Source organism: Heloderma suspectum, chromosome 7, assembly GCF_057233095.1.
Source record: "Heloderma suspectum isolate Gila_16-S chromosome 7, 16-S_ref, whole genome shotgun sequence".
NCBI lineage: Eukaryota > Metazoa > Chordata > Lepidosauria > Squamata > Helodermatidae > Heloderma > Heloderma suspectum.
The window spans coordinates 22,831,437-22,849,941 of NC_139464.1; the positions used below are offsets into that span (position 1 = coordinate 22,831,437).

The following is an 18,505-nucleotide window of genomic DNA, read 5'->3' on the forward strand; positions in this document are numbered from 1 at the left end:
GGCCTTCCTGTCCTGCACTCTCTCCCGGTTAGTAGTACCATATAGAAAATGTCTGCTTTCTGATGGATATTGTAGCTAATTAGTATTTATACAGTGCTTTTAAAATTTGGCTTCTTCCTGTAGGTTGTGTGCACGCATGCACAAATTGAAGAATGTCAGATACACATAACCATTTGGCAGGGCTATGTATTTGCACTAAAGCAATTTGAATTCTCTAACCTATATAAACCCTGACTATTGCAGTTTCATTCTGCTCACTGTTTCTGACTTCCACGCACTTCCAGCTGAACCTTTGCAGCCTTAAAGGGCTAGAAACTTGATAGAAACTGAAATTTTATTAGGTCATGGTGTATGCATAACTCTGCTCATTGTGAGTAGCTGCCTTTTGTGCTGGAGCCATTGGGTCATGGCATATTTATTTTGGCTGCATTCCTGAGGCCTTTTGTGTTGAGTAGCTCTCCTGTGTACCTTGTCCAGGTGCTGTAGATTGTGTTGAAAGAGTGTTACATAAATACTATGCCAACTTTTGCTGTTGAGCTGGTGATGGCGAGAGCTAAATCTGGGCATTCCTAAGGCATAATGCAGACCAGCTTTATATTATAATGTTGTGATTTGTTCTAAACCCCCACTTAAATGCTTGCTCATCTTTCCTGTTCCATAGAAAGCTTGACCTGGTTCACACATAAGACAAACCCATTGTTTATTTAACCCATGGGTTGTTGAATTCTGGGTTATAGTAATGTGCAAATCCAGCCATGCTAACAAACTGTGGTTTGTTAACCACAGACAGCCCAGAAAGACAACTGATGGTTTGTTGTTGGGTTGTGAACTCTAGGTTGTTTAAACCATGGGTTGTTATGTGCAAGCACAGAATCGTGGGTTGTTCATAAGCTGTTTCTCCAGGCTACAGAGGCTGCAGGCAAGAGTGGGAAAAGAACAAATAGCCACTCTACGTGCTAGTACTGTAGTGCCACAGAGGCATTTGGGATACAGGAAGGGAGCGGGCAAAGGAGGAGAGAAGCCAGACAACCCAGGGATTGAGGAAACAAACGGCAGTTTGTTTGATTGTCTGCCAAACAAACTCTGAGCAGGGCAACAAGCCATGGGTTAAATCTAACATGTTACGTGTGAACCAGGTCATTGTGAATTAACGGTGTCTTATCCATTTGAAAATAATTCTGAGGAACAGCTAAATAAATAAATAAAACTGTGTTTGTCCCAGGAAATCTTATAAAGAAACAATCTCTCTTTTGAGGTGCCTTCAAGAGCAGTACACTGCTTTTGCAGGTCTGTGGAGTGGGAGAGGAATAATTTACTAATGGTATAACACACGATTCTTGCAAATATTGTTCCATGTTGTTTTATTGCTTAGAATTTTCTTTCTGAGCAATTTGGGCGTGAAGAAGACAATGACAAATTCGCCTTGTCAGAAACATTCTGGGCTCAAGATAGGACTTAGTCTCCCAAACTTGCTTCCAGCATTTGTTGGTTCTATATAGATTCACTTGTTTTAACCTGATGTCAAATTCCTGTGATAGGGAAATTAGGAATGAGCTCATTTGAAGATCATTGCTGAGTGTGTGTGTGTGTGGGGAAAACGGCGGCGGGGGGAGCGTTCCCTGATCAATTTCCACTCCTAGACTTGTAGTGTTACACCCAGGTAAGGAAAGGAAAGGTTCCTCCTGTGCAAGCACCGAGTCATTACTGACTCAAATTGTTACCAAAATTAAAATGCGATGCCAGTATATCAAAATTCAATGCTTAATTACAGACGTTAGAGCAGAAGGAAATTTACTTCAAAAGGTAATTTAAGTAAAGGTCTGGGTGTAACCCAGATCGTTACCTAAATTACCTTTTGAAGTAAATTTCCTTCTGCTCTAACGACTGTAATTAAGCATTGAATTTTGATATACTGGCATCACATTTTAATTTTGGTAACAATTCTTTTAATATGTTCTTTTGTGATTTTTTTCTATTACATTTCTTTTGTAAAACTTGCCTATTTGAGGATGGATGAGTGGGGACCTTTTTACATTATGGTCCAACAGTATCATCTTCAAAGAATCATTCCTTCTCATAATGAACTTGGGTGGTTGAGTGCCTGTCCACTTGGACTGAAATTGAGTCACCCTGTAATAGGGCAGTGGTTTCTAAATACTTAGGGGTTTCCCTTGATATTGAGAAGTCTATATTGAGAAGGGTCTATTGAGAAGTATTATTTATTTATTTGATGTATTTTATGCTGCTCCTCAGCCAAAAAGCCTCCCTGAGTGGCTTACATAAAATCATTTAAACAAGACAGTCCCTTCCTACAGGTTCACAATCTAACAAGACTCAACACACAAGGAAAAACGAACAGGGAGGGAAGAGGGAAACAAAATTAATTATTTCAGAAGAGCTGGAGGAATGGCCCTGTTCTCCCTTTCATCTTCCTCTGCATATGCCACTGGAATTGGTGGTGATAGTTGAGGGAGGAGGAACCTTCATGAGGGAGCAAATACTTCGCTTGCTGTGGTATCCATTGACAGACATGCATTTGCTCAGGAACGGATATTGGCAACCTCATAAGTTAAGATCTTCAGGCTCCTACAGAAAATGTAACTAGAAAGAGTGATGTTTTGTGTCTTACCAATATACAGTCAGTTGTTGTTTTTGGGGAGGAGTGGGTGGGCCTAATTCTTCCCAGGAGACCAAATGTAGGTACCGTGGATTTTCTGCTTACAAAACACAAATATAGACATTGATATTTGATTCAGAATTCAACACTTTTAAAGTCTTGGTTTTCCTCTCTTTTGAAAACCAAATTCCTAACCTTTATGACTCTGAAGATAGACTTAGAAGGGTGTGGACAATGCTTGGTGAAACCCAGGTTGGTGGTAGGGGACTAAGCGTAATTTCCAGTCATCGGGAATGGGCCTTCAGTGACTTGTGTAGTTCAATGCTTCACTCTGTGTCTGGCAGAGTTAAACAGTATGTGTGACTCGGCTTATCTTGCATCATTTTCATATACAAGTATTTTTTGAGGTATGTGTTTGTGTGTATATTCAGTGATCTCTTTCTTTTGCTTTTCTAGATTAATAATGCATATGGATTAGAAGAAGCAATTGTTGATGAGCAAAATAGCAGTCAAGAAAGGCAGGCAGACTGGAAGGGGACAGCTGCCAACGCATCGAGGAGGGCCAGTGGCTAAGCCGGAAGTATGGAGGAAAGGATTAACGAGAAGATAAACCAGGCCCATGTCCTCTTTGACCGATTTGTCCAGGCCTCAACCTGCAAAGGGACTCTCAAAGCCTTCCAGGAGCTCTGTGATTATTTAGAGCTGAAGCCCAAGGACTATCGTACATTCTACCACAAGCTCAAGTCCAAGCTTAATTACTGGAAAGCCAAAGCCCTTTGGGCCAAGTTGGACAAGAGAGGCTGCCACAAAGACTACAAGAGGGGGAAAGTATGCGCCAGCACGAAGGTGGGCATTGAAAAGGCCGGCTTGCTATAGTTTTACCTGTATTTGGCTACCAAAATGGCTTGGCGTTCTTCCTTACAACAATAATCTGAGTAATTACCATGGTGTGATGTACAGCTGAGCTATACAGAGCATTGCAACTGTCATGCTGATATTACACCTTTAGCTAGACTTCCCTGTAGTTTTGAGTAGAAGTATTTGAAATCCCATCCTGAGTCAGAAAAAGATAACTTACTGATTACTTATATAATTATTTGCTTATGGTAGTTTGATTTTAGCTAGCAATTTGGAAACCTAACCTCTCCAGTAACTATTGTAGAAAATGTGTGCCTTTTAGAAAGCACCTCAAAGATGTTTAGCTTTATAGAGATTAAGAATTAAGCCGTCATTCAGATACGTACATATTCATCACTCAATTGTACTGTTCAGTGATGAGCTGTGTGTGTCAAAGAGCCATCAAAAAAGTTCCGTATGATTTGATGTCAACCCATGCATAATGCTTTTCACTGGAGACAGTTGATGTTTTGCTGAGTGATCACACGACGTCCATGAGTGGGTGAAGTAGCCCTTAATTATGTTGTGTATTCCTGTAGTTTGTATCTGTAGGAAGATACTCGGCACTCAAAATTGGGGCTTGGGGATTATAGTGTTTTGGTTTTGTGCAATGAGCAACTGGTTAGTATCCTCTTTTGTTTCATGTTCTTATTAATTTATTACTGAGTTGAAGTTCAGAAATGAATTCTGTTTGAGCTGGAAGCTGGGATCTCCCACCCCCAGAACTTAATTTGTAAGTAGTAAAGAGCTAGTATTTTCTGGAGGATAATACATCTGGACTGAAATCCAGATTTGTAGGAAAATATCTTACCTATGCATAGGGAAGGATAATGGCCCATCTTGTAGGAGTTTTATGAAGATGAGTAGAATTAATAACTTGTGCACAATGCTAAAGACTATAACTCTTTAGTTATGCATTTCTCTTGAAGCTGTCAAGGTCGGCTACTAAATACCTTGTAGAAAAGGAACTAATTTATTCTGCCTACATCTTTGGGATGTTCCAAATGCACTGCAAGTTCCTTACTATTTCTGCTCCCTTTGCAGATGTTAACTGTGTTTGGATGTAACGGTGGCTTTCGGTGTCAATTCATGTGTTAATTACAAATTGTGGGGATGCATGCTGCACACAAACCGCTTCCTGTTTCCAGTAAAACCCCCAAATGGACTTTCAAGGGTTTGTTACTGTGATGTCTGAACCCGAGAATGTGTGGTTGTTCATGGGTTAAACAACCCAAAATTAACCCAAGAACAAGCCATGGGTTTACTTGGGGTTGTTTAACTCATGAACAACCCCAAGTTCTCAAGTTTGGACTTCACAGTAACAACCCTCGAAAGTGGTATTCGAGGGTTGTTATTGGAAACAGGAAGTGGCTCACATGTGGTGCACATCCCTGCAATTCAAGGGTTGATTAATTAACCCATGAATTGCCACCAAAAGCTGTGTTATGTCCAAGCAGTTTCTGTAGTCATATCCTGTTCTGGTTCAAACTACCGTACAATTGCACTCATTTCACATGCCAGCAAGGTTATGCTCAAAATCCTACAAGCTAGGCTTCAGCAGTATGTGAACCGAGAACTACCGGAAGTACAAGCTGGATTTCGAAGAGGCAGAGGAACTAGAGATCAAATCACCAACATTCGCTGGATCATGGAGAAAGCAAGAGAATTCCAGAAAAACGTATATTTCTGCTTCATTGACTACACTAAAGCCTTTGATTGTGTGGATCACAACAAACTGTGGCAAATTCTGAAAGAGATGGGAGTACCAGACCACCTTACCTGTCTCTTGAGAAACCTGTACGAGGGTCAAGAAGCAACAGTAAGAACCAGACATGGAACAACCGAGTGGTTCCAAATTGGGAAAGGAGTACGACAAGGCTGCATATTGTCGCCCTGCTTATTTAACTTATATGCAGAGTACATCATGAGAAATGCCGGGTTGGATGAATCACAGGTCGGAATTAAGATTGCCGGGAGAATTATCAACAACCTCAGATACGCAGACGATACCACCCTAATGGCAGAAAGCGAAGAAGATCTCAAGAGCCTCTTGTTGAGGGTGAAAGAGGAGAGTGCAAAAGCTGGTTTGAAACTCAACATTAAAAAAACGAAGATCATGGCATCTGGCCCCATCACTTCCTGGCATATGGAAGGGGAAGAAATGGAAGCAGTGACAGATTTTATTTTCTTGGGCTCCAAGATCACCGCAGACGGTGACTGTAGCCATGAAATTAAAAGGCGCTTGCTCCTTGGGAGGAAAGCTATGGCCAACCTAGACAGCATAGTAAGAAGCAGAGACATCACCTTGCCGACAAAAATTCGTATAATCAAAGCTATGATTTTCCCAGTAGTAACGTATGGCTGTGAGAGCTGGACTATAAGGAAGGCTGAGCGCCGAAGAATTGATGCTTTCGAACTGTGGTGCTGGAGAGGACTCTTACGAGTCCCCTGGACTGCAAGGAGGTCAAATCAGTCCATCCTAAAGGAAATCAACCCTGAGTGCTCATTGGAAGGACAGATACTGAAGCTGAAGCTCAAATATTTTGGCCACCTAATGCGAAGAGAAAAGTCACTGGAAAAGACGCGGATGCTGGGAAAGATTGAAGGCAAAAGGAGAAGGGGATGGCAGAGGATGAGATGGCTAGATAGCATCACCGATGCAATGAATATGAACTTGAGCAGACTCGGGGAGAGAGCGGAGGACAGGAAGGCCTGGTGTGCTATGGTCCATGGGGTCATGAAGAGTTGGACACGACTTAACGACTGAATAACAACCTTGTTCTGACTTCATTTCAACCAAGCAGTGTAGAAGTTATATGGAAGAGAGAATTGTAGATCCATTTTTAGAAAAATAACTCCCTGTTTCTCATCTTGGCATCATGGCAGCAGATTTAACAGGAAAGTTTTTACTTTTTTATTTTTAATAGACCATGGGAGAAATTAGTTAAATTGGATTCTGATCTTAACAAGAATCTCTTAAAGTATTAAATGGCCAACTTTTATTAAAAAAATAAATATAAACTTCAATTCAATCTTTTTTTACATCACAGTTACCTTTTAAAAATTCCTTACCTTCTTAATCTAAAAGTCTCACTTTTTTTAGCACATTGTCTATTCACTGTTGTTAGTATCTTTAAAACAAAGAGATCACCAATAAATAATTTGTGTAAACTTGCAAACTGCAATAGGCTGTGAGGTAGGAAAGCTGCTGGCAACTGTGTTTTGGTTCTGCTGCTTTATCTGCCGAAACATCATGTTCCAAAGATGAAAACAGTTCACAGTGTATTTTGCCATCTCTTGCTAACACTGTCTGTCCTTCATCTCTTGATACCCTGGCTTTGGCCATATCTTCTCTATCTTGGCTGTTTGGTGTCTTGCTGATCTCACTTTCTAATACAAGTCTCTGACTTGAAATAGTGAACTGGATCAGAAATTCTCACTGTGGCCACTGAGCATTTGCTGGGCCATACCTCTGACATAATTGCTACAGCTACCTGCACTAGCTCCCAGGTGTGTGCTGTGTGAATATTTATTACAATCTGTCATATTGGTATTCTTCCCTTCGTTCAGTGGACTCAGGGGTGAATGTGTGGAGTTGGCTTTTCCCCTTTTTATTTTATTCTTGCAATAATGGGAGGTAAGTGAGGATGAGAGAGAGGGACTTGCGGTAAGTCCCTCCTTCATTCACCCTCACTTAACTCCCAGTTCTTGCAACACTGGGAGGTAAGTGAGGATGAGAGAAAAAGAGACTTGTAGTGGGTCACCAAGTGAGCTTCATGGCTGACGCCTGGTCTACACATGTGGTAGAAAGCGGTGGTAGAGTTCCGAGCTCAATTCAAGGTGCTGGTTTTGACCTGTAAAGCCTTACACAGCTTGGGTCTGTATCTGATGGAGCACCTCGCCCAGTATAAAACTGCCTGTACACTGTGATCAGCATCTGAGGCTCTCCTTCGAGAGCCTCCTCTGAGTGAGGCTTGGAGGATGGCAGCAAGTGAGAGGGCCTTTTCTGGTGGTGGCCCTCTGATTCCAACAGCTTCCCTCCACTTAATGCTCTTTGTGGCCTACCACTTAGATGTCTCACATGTCAGTTCTAGAACAGCCTGCCCTAAGCCGTCACCCTCCAGATGGGTTGGACTACAATCCCTGTCACCCCCAGCCAGCAGGATCAATGGCAGAGTGGATGGGGTGATGGGACTTGTAGTCCAGCCCACTTGGAGGGCGCCAGGTTGAGGAAGGCTGTTTTAGTATCTGAATTGGAGGGTAAACCCTTCTTCTTCTTGGTTGGCCTCTTGTGAACTTGTTCAGCTACACGTAATTCAGGGGCCCCTGTCAGTCCTTGGCCTGAGCCACGGGTAACGGTTGTGTTGTGCTCTTCATTCTCTGATGGCGTCATTGCCCTCTGTCCTTCGCTTCTACTTTTTGCCTCCTTGAATTGTTCTACTGCCTTGGCTTGTCCCTGAATTCTTCTCTTGTTCTTCTCCTTAGTGACTTGATCCAACTGGCAGATCCTTACAGCATAAGGGACAACATAAACGACATGGCTTTAGTTAGTGGGAAAGGTGCCAGGCAAAGCTCCCTTGTTTTGCTGAGCTTTCTCTAGACTTGCTCTCCGTAGTTTCCTCTTGCTAACAAGTCATTTCTTCTGAAGTCTCTCACGTGGATTATGGTACTCTTTCATATGTTTTCCCACTTCAGAGAGCTCCTAGATTGGAACGTGGTTCCCTGGATACCATAATTTTGTGGGGCTGTGCAGTCCCCATTTTCTTCTGTTCTGCAAAGAACATCTAACCAGTTTAAAAAAGGAGGGCAGGACAGCAATAGGGCTCTTTCCCCCTTCCAAGGACAGCTAAGGATATCTCCCCTCCACACCCACCCAATATGGGCATAAATTTCAGACTTGCCGTGAAGGGGGAAGATACTGTTGCTCCTCAGTGTGCCTTGAATTACAGCAGAAGCTGTTATGGTGGACCTGATTTGGGGATGGATGGGAGTTGGGTAGGAAACTTTGTTTTGAGATCTGAGTAGGACTTGGGTAGAGTCTTATCCAGCGCCTGTTACCTGAGATACTTTTAGCTGGAGATGCCAGGGATTGAACCTGTGAGCTTTTGCATGCGAAGCATGTGCTCTACCACTGAGCCATGTCCCTCCCTAAATATTCTGACATTGAGGTGATGGATCTCCTAGTTTCGGGATTCCTAGTGCTGCTTTTGCAGAGTCATATGTAGACCAAAAAACTGTTTTGGATATGCAAGTCTGTGTGTGCACGCGCGCACCTGTGTGCGTGCGGTTATTTTGCAAAACAGGTTTGGCAAACAGGCGTTCAACTTGCCTGTTTTAATTTAGCAAAACCAATTTAATTTAGCAGAACAACTGTATTCATATGGGAAATGAACACAGTTGTTCTGAAATCCTGAGGATGCTTGACACAAACATGAGAAGTGAGCCCTGAAAATGTCTGGCTTTATTTTACTCCTCTGTACTTCCACTTAAATGATGATGCTATTACAGCCAAAACTGTAGAAAATACATCTGAATGAAACAAGTATCCATAAATACCTTGCTCGACATCATTCTGGCTTCTCTTGCATTTCAGTGAATGTTGGGGGTGAACAGACCTCCACCCCCACCTCAAGTTTAAATGCCCTTTTTTATTACAAGGCCTGTAAAAGTTGTCGCTTCCCTTGCAGTGTCTCATCATTGGGGCTGGACCCTGTGGCCTTCGAACAGCCATTGACCTCTCCTTTCTTGGAGCAAAGGTGGTGGTGGTAGAAAAGCGTGATGCCTTCTCCCGCAACAACGTTCTGCACCTGTGGCCATTTACTATCCATGACTTGCGGGGCCTTGGCGCCAAAAAGTTCTATGGCAAATTCTGTGCTGGAGCCATCGACCATATCAGTAAGTGGTGCCACTCTTGCATATCACAGTACTGACCAACTGATTTGAATTTAAACTTTTCTGTATTGCCTTTCTGAAAAAACCAATCGAGGCGGTTTACCCCCCAAAATAAAAAATAAAGATGACAAACAGATAAAAACATAGCAAACCCTTTAAAAACAACAGTTTAAAAAGCCCAACTAAAAGATGTATTTATTTATTGATTATATTTCTATACTGCCCATTAGCCAAAGCTCTCTGGGCAGTTTTAGAAACATAGCAGCACCATCTTTGCCCAGAGACAATTATCACAGCCCACTGGCAAGTAGGAGAGTAGTTATTTCCATGGCTGTAGTAAATTGCCACAAAGTGAGTTACTCGGTAACTCTTCTTTGGAATGCTCCCTACTTGGAGAAAGATGCTATTGCCACATGGGAGAGAGAAAAGTTGAGTTCTTACTGTACACCACATAGGGATACATTTAGGGAAGAATTTCTAGAGGAGTCAGCCATGTAAATACGTCAAAGCAAAAACAACAGAGTGTCTTGTGGTGCTTTAAAGGCTTATGCTATAATAAATTTGTGAGTCAAGATGCCACAAACATCTTTGTTACTCAGAAAAAAAAAATTCACCATAGAAAAATAACAGGGAATAGTTGCCTCCTGGGCCACTCATGTCCAAATGCAATGGAACTCAGAATAGTTCTTCCCCTCTGATTTCCTGATCAACTTTCCTTTGTACAGTTGCATTTGGACACAAACCAAATTCTTACCTTTCAAAGTTCTGCTGCACATAGCCATCCAGGGCACATATGTCTAGGGGTGCTTTCAGTTACTTCATTGACTCTTTGTTTAGGTTTTAAAGCCCTTGTAGGGGGTTGGTGGTAACATGAGCAGCAGGCCTTGGAAAAGTGCCAGTGTCAATCAAAAGGTGTAACGCAAGAGATTTCATGTGGAGCACTTCTTGTCATTATTGTGATCTGTTCTTTTGTGACAGGTATTCGTCAGCTCCAGCTGATACTCTTGAAGGTTTCCTTAATCCTGGGTGTTGAGATCCATGTTAATGTGGAGTTCCAGGGGCTACTCTACCCTCCTGAGGACCAGGAGAATGAGCGTAAGTAGAATTGGACCCCCCTGCCGAAAAAAAGTTCCCAGATTTTGGGGAAAACCCATGGCTTGGCTTGCAAGCGCAAGCTGAACCAGGCGGGCAGTGGGAATCCATCGGGACCAAAAAGGGCCAGATGTGCAAACGCTGGACATCCCTATCATGGCAGCATGAGTGCGATTTCCACATGGGGTGCTCCAGTAATATGCATATAATGGGAAGAGACAAGCCAGATGTGCAAATGCTGGACATCCCTATCATGGCAGCATGAGTGCTATTTCCACATGGGGTGCTCCAGTAATATGCATATAATGGGAAGAGACAAGCCAGATGTGCAAACGCTGGACATCCCTATCATGGCAGCATGAGTGCTATTTCCACATGGGGTGCTCCAGTAATATGCATATAGTGGGAAGAGACAAGTGACGAAGGCTAGATTCCCGCACTGGTATTGCAAGGCCCGTTGAAATGCTATCTGAATCTCTTGTATGGCTATGCAAAAACATTGTGGATGCCTTGATAATGCAGAATTTATCCACAGGGATAGGTTGGCGGGCACAAGTCCACCCAAAAACGCATCCTGTGTCGGAATATGAGTTTGATGTGATCATTGGAGGAGATGGAAGGCGGAACACTTTGGAAGGTAACGGCTACTGGTGTTTGTGGCACTGTAGAGCCAGATCCTGTAGTCCAACCCTGTGCTCCCTGATGTGTTGGACTACAACTCCCACTATCCCCAGCCAGAATGGTCATTGGCCATGCTGGCTGAGGATGATGGGAACTGTAGTCTAACACGTATAATTATTATATTATTAACATTCATAGACTGCCTTATTTGCTAGAAAGTATGGTCAGATAGGTAGTCAGGTCCTAAGCTGTTTAGGGCTCTCTAAAGGTTAAAACTAACACCTCGAATTGAGCCCAGAAAGCAATTGGAAACCACTGCAGGTCTTTCAAGACAGGTGTGATAAGGTCCTGGCACTTGGTAGGTGCCAGGTTGGGAAAGTCTGCTCCAGTCTCTGCTCATCGTTGTGCAGTGGACTCCAGGTTGAGTCCCCAGCATCTCCAGTAAAAAGTGTTGCAGGTAGCAGGGCTGGGAAAAGACCTCCTCACCAAAGATCTTGGTCAGCCACTGGCAGTCAAAGTAGACCACACTAGGCTAGATGGACCAGTGGTCTGATTTGGTATAAGGGAGCTCTGTATGTTCATAGAATCATAGAATAGTAGGGTTGGAAGGGGCCTACAAGGCCATGGAGTCCAACCCCCTGCTCAATGCAGGAATCCGAGTCAGAGCATCCCTGACAGATGGCTGTCCAGCCTCGTCTTGAAGGCCTCCAGTGTGGGGGAGCCCACCACCTCCCCAGGTAATTGGTTCCATTGTCGTATTGCTCTGACACTCAGGAGGTTTTTCCTGATGTTCAGCCGGAATCTGGCTTCCTGTAACTTGAGCCCATTATTCCGTGTCCTGCACTCTGGGATGATCAAGAAGAGATCCTGGCCTTCTTCTCTGTGACAACCTTTCAAGTACTTGAAGAGTGCTATCATATCTCCCCTCAGTCTTCTCTTCTCAAGGCTAAACATGCCCAGTTCTTTCAGTCTCTCTTCATAGAGCTTTGTTTCCAGTCCCCTGATCATCTTCGCTGCCCTCCTCTGAACCCTCTCCAGTTTGTCTGCATCCTTCTTAAAGTGTGGTGCCCAGAACTGGACACAGTACTCCAGATGAGGCCTAACCAGTGCTGAGTAGAGGGGAACTAGTACTTCCCGGGATTTGGAAGCGATGCTTCTATGAATGCAGCCCCAAATAGCATTGGCCTTTTTTGCAGCCACATCACATTGTTGGCTCATATTCAGCTTGTGATCGACAACAATTCCAAGATCCTTCTCGCTCGTAGTGTGGTTGAGCCACGTATCCCCCATCTTGTAACTGTGCATTTGGTTTCTTTTTCCTAGGTGCAGAACTTGGCATTTGTCCCTATTAAATGCCATTCTGTTGTTTTCTGCCCAGCACTCCAGTCTATCCAGATCACTTTGAATTTTGTTTCTGTCTTCCAAAGTATTAGCTATCCCTCCCAATTTTGTGTCATCTGCAAATTTGATCAGCATTCCCTGCACCTCCTCCTCCAAGTCATTAATAAAAATGTTGAAGAGCACTGGGCCCAGGACTGAGCCCTGCGGTACCCCACTCGTTACCTCTCCTCAGCTTGAGAAGGTCCCATTGATAAGCACTCTTTGAGTCCGATTCTGTAGCCAACTGTGGATCCACCGGATCGTTGTTTCATCTAGCCCACTTCGAGCTAGTTTGCTCATCAGGATATCATGGGGCACTTTGTCGAAAGCTTTGCTGAAGTGGAGGTATATGATGTCTACAGCATTCCCACGGTCTACAAGGGAGGTGACTTGATCAAAAAATGAGATCAGATTTGTCTGGCAGGACTTGTTTTTGACAAATCCATGTTGGCTTCGAGTAATCACGGCATTGTTGTCAAGGTGCTTCCAGATGGATTGCTTTATGATCTGCTCCAGAATTTTCCCAGGGATTGATGTCAGACTGACTGGTCTGTAGTTCCCAGGTTCTTCCTTTTTACCCTTTTTGAAGATGGGGACAACGTTAGCCCTCCTCCAGTCATCTGGCACTTCCCCCGTCCTCCATGATTTCTCAAAGAGAATAGACAGCGGTTCTGAGAGTTCTTCTGCCAGTTCCTTTATGACTCTAGGATGCAGTTCATCTGGCCCTGGAGATTTGAACTCATTCAAAGTAATGAGGTGTTCCTTGACCATATGCCTGTCGATCTCAAGCTGCAATCCTGCCCCTTCAGCCTGTACTTCACCTTTGCCAGGGGGGTCATAGACCCTCTTTTGGGAGAAGACTGAGCCAAAGTAGGAATTGAGCACTTCTTCCTCTTCTTTGTCATCTGTTATCATTTTGCCATCCTTATTTAATAGCTGAACCACCATTTCTTTCCTCTGCCTTTTACTATGCACGTAGCTGAAGAAAGCCTTTTTGTTGTTTTTAGCATCCCTCGCTAACCTCAGCTCGTTCTCCGCTTTAGCCTTCCTGAAGCCATCCCTGCAATTTTGTGCTACCTGCCTGTACTCTTCCTTTGTTACTTGGCCTTCTTTCCACTTCCTATATGTGTCCTTTTTTGTTTTCAGGTCATCCCTAAGCTTTTTGTGAAGCCACATTGGCTTCTTCTGTTGTCTTCCACCTTTTCTTCTTGTTGGAATTGTTTGTGATTGTGCTTTGAGAATTTCCTTTTTTAAAAGTTCCCACCCATCTTGGACTCCTTTTCTCGTTAGCGTCGCTTGCCATGGGACCTTACTGATCATTGTTCTGAGTTTATGAAAATCAGCTTTCCTAAAATCCAGGGTACGCGTTTGACTACACTCGGCTTTTGCTTCCCTTAGAACCAAGAACTCAAGTACAACATGGTCGCTTTCCCCCAGAGTTCCTGTAACTGCTACTTTATCCACTAAGTCATCTCTGTTGGTTAGGATCAAGTCAAGGATAGCCGATCCTCTAGTTCCTTCCTCTACTTTCTGTAGGAGGAAGTGATCCGCCACACAAGTCAGGAATTTCTTGGAGGGGCCATGTTTTGCAGAATTTGTCTCCCAACAAATATTAGGGAAATTGAAGTCCCCCATTACTACTACATCATGCTTCCTTAAAACATTGGCTATTTGCTTTTCAAAAGTTTCATCCTTGTCTTCTCCTTGATTGGGTGGCCGGTAGTAGACTCCGACCACCAGGTTCCTTTTATTCTTTGCTCCATTTATTTCAACCCAGATGCTCTTGATGGGGCTACCAAGCTCCTCCTCCTGTATTTCTGTGCAGAGATATGTATTTTTCACATACAGTGCAACCCCACCTCCCTTTCTGTTCCTCCTGTTCTTTTTGAACAAGTTATATCCTTCAAATGCTGTATTCCAGTCATGAGAGTCATCCCACCAAGTCTCAGTTATACCTATCAAGTCATAATTTCCCTCCTGTATTAAGAGTTCAAGTTCGTTCTGTTTGTTTCCCATACTCTGGGCATTAGTATATAGACATCGAAGACCATGTGCTTCATAGTCTGGCTTTCTTCCTACATATGTAAATATATGCTTAGTTGCAAGAGCTACTCATATATGCTAAGTTGCAAGAGCTGCATCATTTTGATTGTATAATTTCAGCTCTACTGTAGAATTTTTGTACTTGGCAGCTCCTGACTAGCCTGTTGCAAAACAACACACTTCTGCTATCCTGTGTATGATTCAGTATATTTACTTTATGGGGGAGATTTGACTAGGTAAACCAAAGCCTAGCAAAGGTCAAAACACCATACATTTGTTAATATGTAAGATGCCTTAATGGTATTGGTCTGTTGCAGCAGAAATACAGCAGAGCTACTGTTGTGGGAATTTAAGGTCTGCTTTGTACGTAACAACAACCCAGTGCATGGGCTGCATATAGGTTTGTTGCTGAATCATGGATTGTCATTATGTGCGAACCCTGCACTATGGTGTAACTATGGCTTGTTAACCACAAACAACCCAGGAAGAGAACCTGTGGTTTGTTGTTGGGTTATGAACTCTGGATTGTTTGAAGTTAACAACCCATAATTAAAACATAGCGCAGGGTTCGCATGTAACAACAACCCACGATTCAATGACAACCCATACTCAGCCTGTACTCTGGGTTGTTGGTACGTGCAAACCAGGTCTAAGTGTTAAGTTACTCATGCTGGACATGCAACCATGTGGGAAGGGAGTCAGGCATTGTAGCCCACCCATGAGAAGAGGGGAGGGTTTTTTTGCACACGTGCACCTGGTCAGAAATCCAGTAATAAAGGGAACTGGAAAAGTTATCCTTGTGTTGCAGATGTCCAGCTCACCATTCTAGTACTAGTATGCCCTCTGTGGTACGTTTACCACTTGGTGTGTTGTATGTGTTCAGCCAAAGTTTAGGGCAAATATCATTTGATCCCACCGCCTATTTTGTTGCTCCCTATCTGTTGTCTAGGGTTTCGCCGAAAAGAGTTCCGTGGCAAGCTGGCCATTGCCATCACAGCAAACTTCATCAACCGCAATACCACAGCGGAAGCCAAAGTTGAAGAGATCAGTGGTGTGGCCTTCATATTCAACCAGAAATTCTTCCAGGATCTGCGAGAAGCTACAGGTTTGTAAAAGTGGCCTACAGATGAAAATCTGGCGCTTCTTGCCTGCATCTTTGATCTCTTCATTTTTCATGATTTATCTGTACTATGTGGAGATGGTTGCTGGCCAGTCATAGCTGGGAGTTCTGGGTGCCACAAGCAGCACCTGGAATTGTTTCGATAGCAGCGATTTGGGGGCAGATAGTGTAGCTCCACAGTCTGCATGCAGAGAAGATAAGCTAAAAGGTGACACAGCCATGGCTTTCTGTGGCAGCCTTCTGCAGCCTCGTGCCCGCAGATGTGTTAGACTGCAACTCCCATCATTCCCAGGCCATGGGAATGATGGGATTGCAGAAACATCTGGAGGGCATGGGGCTGGGGAAGGCTCTTCTGTCATATGTTTTCACTGTGATTCATTCTCAGGAGGATCTTCTATCTGTGTTGATACACCAGTCTTCCACTTAGCTGTGCACTTAATAGCTTGTCTGCCAGCACCCCTGCAGTTCCTCCCTGCCTGGTAAGAAAATATCTGAAGTCACCTGCTCACTGCAACCAGCCTCTTGGGAGGTGTGTCACATATATGGTACCTAACCGTGGCATCACAACAACCCACTTGGGCAGAACGCTTTAGATGTTCTCTTGCTAGAATTAGGTTCTGTGTCCTATGTCGTCTTGTTGACCTCTTCAGCCATTTGGCTCAATCTTGAATATAGAAGCTTCAGAAAAGTCCGTTCTTCCAATCTTTTCTTTTCATTTATGGACCTACAGGTTCTAGGCTTCATCCACTGGGATAGAAAACACCATATGCTTTACACCCAGCTTGGCAGAAGCTTGCATCCTGGGCCTTTACAGTTATGAAAATGAGGCCTCCAAAGTTCCTTGTGAGCTATGCATGGATCTGTGCAATGGCATCACTTTCCCCGCTATAGGCACTCTGTTGCTCAGACAGGCACACTGTCTTCATATTCCCTGGTTCTATGTAAATTCTTTTGGCACCCGCACCAGCTCCTTTTTTTCTTAATGAGCACCTCATTGCAGGTTTTTCCCATGAGTGCCTGCTGAGACTATCTGGTAGAGGTTTGCATCAGAATCATGAGATCATTGTGAAGGGCACCTTGCAAGGCCTTCTGTAGTATCCCTTGATTTAAAAAAAAAATCAAAACTAAATGCTGCACAGAAAATTTTAAAAGAACAAACTTCCTAGGGCAATGTAATTCCCAGGATGCCTTATAGGGGGAGTTAGGCTAACATGCTACAGAATTACTGCTCTCCAGGTATTCCATGCTGGTACTAGCTGTGGATGCCTGTCATGTTTGGTGGTCCTGCAGATGAGTAATAACAGTATTTAAGCTTGTCCTAAGCACGCTTACTTTGGAATTTAGTTCTGTCCTTCCATGGGTGTGTGCAAAACTTGTTTACAACTGCATGGTCAGTTTGTACAACTATCATCTGGAATTCATCCTTAATTTTTATGCCTTCTCAGAACGCTAATCCTAGTTTAGGAGATGCGGTTGCAGATGTTGCAAATATACAGGTATTAATACGAGAACTAGAGTTCACATAGTAAATGTTCTTAGGATTCAAGTGCTGGTCTAATTGTCCAATAAAAGGCCATGACTTAACCTTCCTTTCTGTTGCTGTAGTTTGTTTTTCTATTTTGTTGTGGACTTGAAATTCAGAAGTCTATATATACTTGGCAACCAGATCCTTTGTGAATTGCATCCCCTTCCTTGCGGGTTCTGAAATCGTGTCTACTGCTTTAATAATGAATCCTGTAACCTTGGAGTGGGAAAGAGACTCTGGATAACCATGCCTCATGAGCTAAATTTTGAATTGTCTGTAGGACCAGGTGAACAGAATTGCTAAATTGGCATATATAACTGGTGGTATTGCGTGTTCTGGTGCGCTCCTGTTTTTACCATGCAGCTGCTTGATACTGTCTTTCTTGCTTCCATCTCAGGCATTGATCTGGAGAACATTGTCTACTACAAGGATGACACCCACTATTTTGTCATGACTGCCAAAAAGCAGAGCTTACTGGACAAAGGAGTAATATTACATGTGAGTGTTCTGGGTCCTCTTTGAAAACTTAATCAAGTGTTGATGGATGAGAGGCTTTATCTTTGGCCTATTAGAGAAGGTCAAGGATTTGTACTATCAGCGACTGATTATGTGAGGCTTGGTTTGCATATTTTTGGAGTGTGTGTGTTGTAAGAATAAAATGCCCCAATACTCTGGGTCATTTAATAGTTTGGGCAGCAGTGAGTTTTGGTCACTGGGGCCCATAATCCACTGTGGTAGGGATGCCACTTTAAATGACTAAGCATTTGTGGGTCATTTCTGTGTTTGGCCCTTTGGTGTCCCAACCTTCCTATTGTCAGGGATGGTCAGCTGGCGGCTTGAGGGTTGTGGGGCCTGAAGGGATTTTATCGGTCCCGTGATGCAGCCCTTCAAAGATTTCAGTTGTAAGGATTTCCCCTGCTAAATTTGCAAAAGAGATATTGCAACTGTAATCTTAAATCTTTGTTTAGGCTTTATACACCCGAGTATATGTGCTTCCCCCCTCCCCACCCCCCAGATTGCAATGCCCTCACTTGTTCTATTATAGAGCCTGACCACTCATGAAGGGGTTGGTTTGTACATTAAAATAGGTGTGTGCTCCGAGAGTCTGGAGAATAGAGTACCCTCCCCCCCCCCCCCCCCATAGTATAGCAATTGACCATCTCCTGCTTCAGGTATTCCCTTTTGGTCTTCCTTCCATACTTTCATAGAATCATAGAATAGTAGGGTTGGAAGGGGCCTATAAGACCATCGAGTCCAACCCTCTGCCCAATGCAGGAATCCAAGTCAGAGCATCCCTGACAGATGGCTGTCCAGCTTC

The 18,505-nt window shown here is 43.5% G+C and overlaps 1 protein-coding gene across 6 annotated transcripts in view; it reads left to right on the plus strand.

Annotated features, from left to right (window-relative positions):
* MICAL3 (microtubule associated monooxygenase, calponin and LIM domain containing 3) overlaps positions 1 to 18,505 on the plus strand; it is a 243,144-nt gene that overhangs the window by 81,386 nt on the left and 143,253 nt on the right. For all 6 annotated transcript variants that reach the window (XM_084809267.1, XM_084809261.1, XM_084809264.1 and 3 more), the window contains exons 2-7: positions 3,074 to 3,463; positions 9,202 to 9,409; positions 10,385 to 10,501; positions 11,034 to 11,135; positions 15,492 to 15,647; positions 17,585 to 17,685. In XM_084809267.1, the coding sequence (XP_084665393.1) occupies positions 3,200 to 3,463; positions 9,202 to 9,409; positions 10,385 to 10,501; positions 11,034 to 11,135; positions 15,492 to 15,647; positions 17,585 to 17,685 (948 nt within the window). In that variant the 5' untranslated portion in view covers positions 3,074 to 3,199. The remainder of the gene's footprint in view (positions 1 to 3,073; positions 3,464 to 9,201; positions 9,410 to 10,384; positions 10,502 to 11,033; positions 11,136 to 15,491; positions 15,648 to 17,584; positions 17,686 to 18,505) is intronic.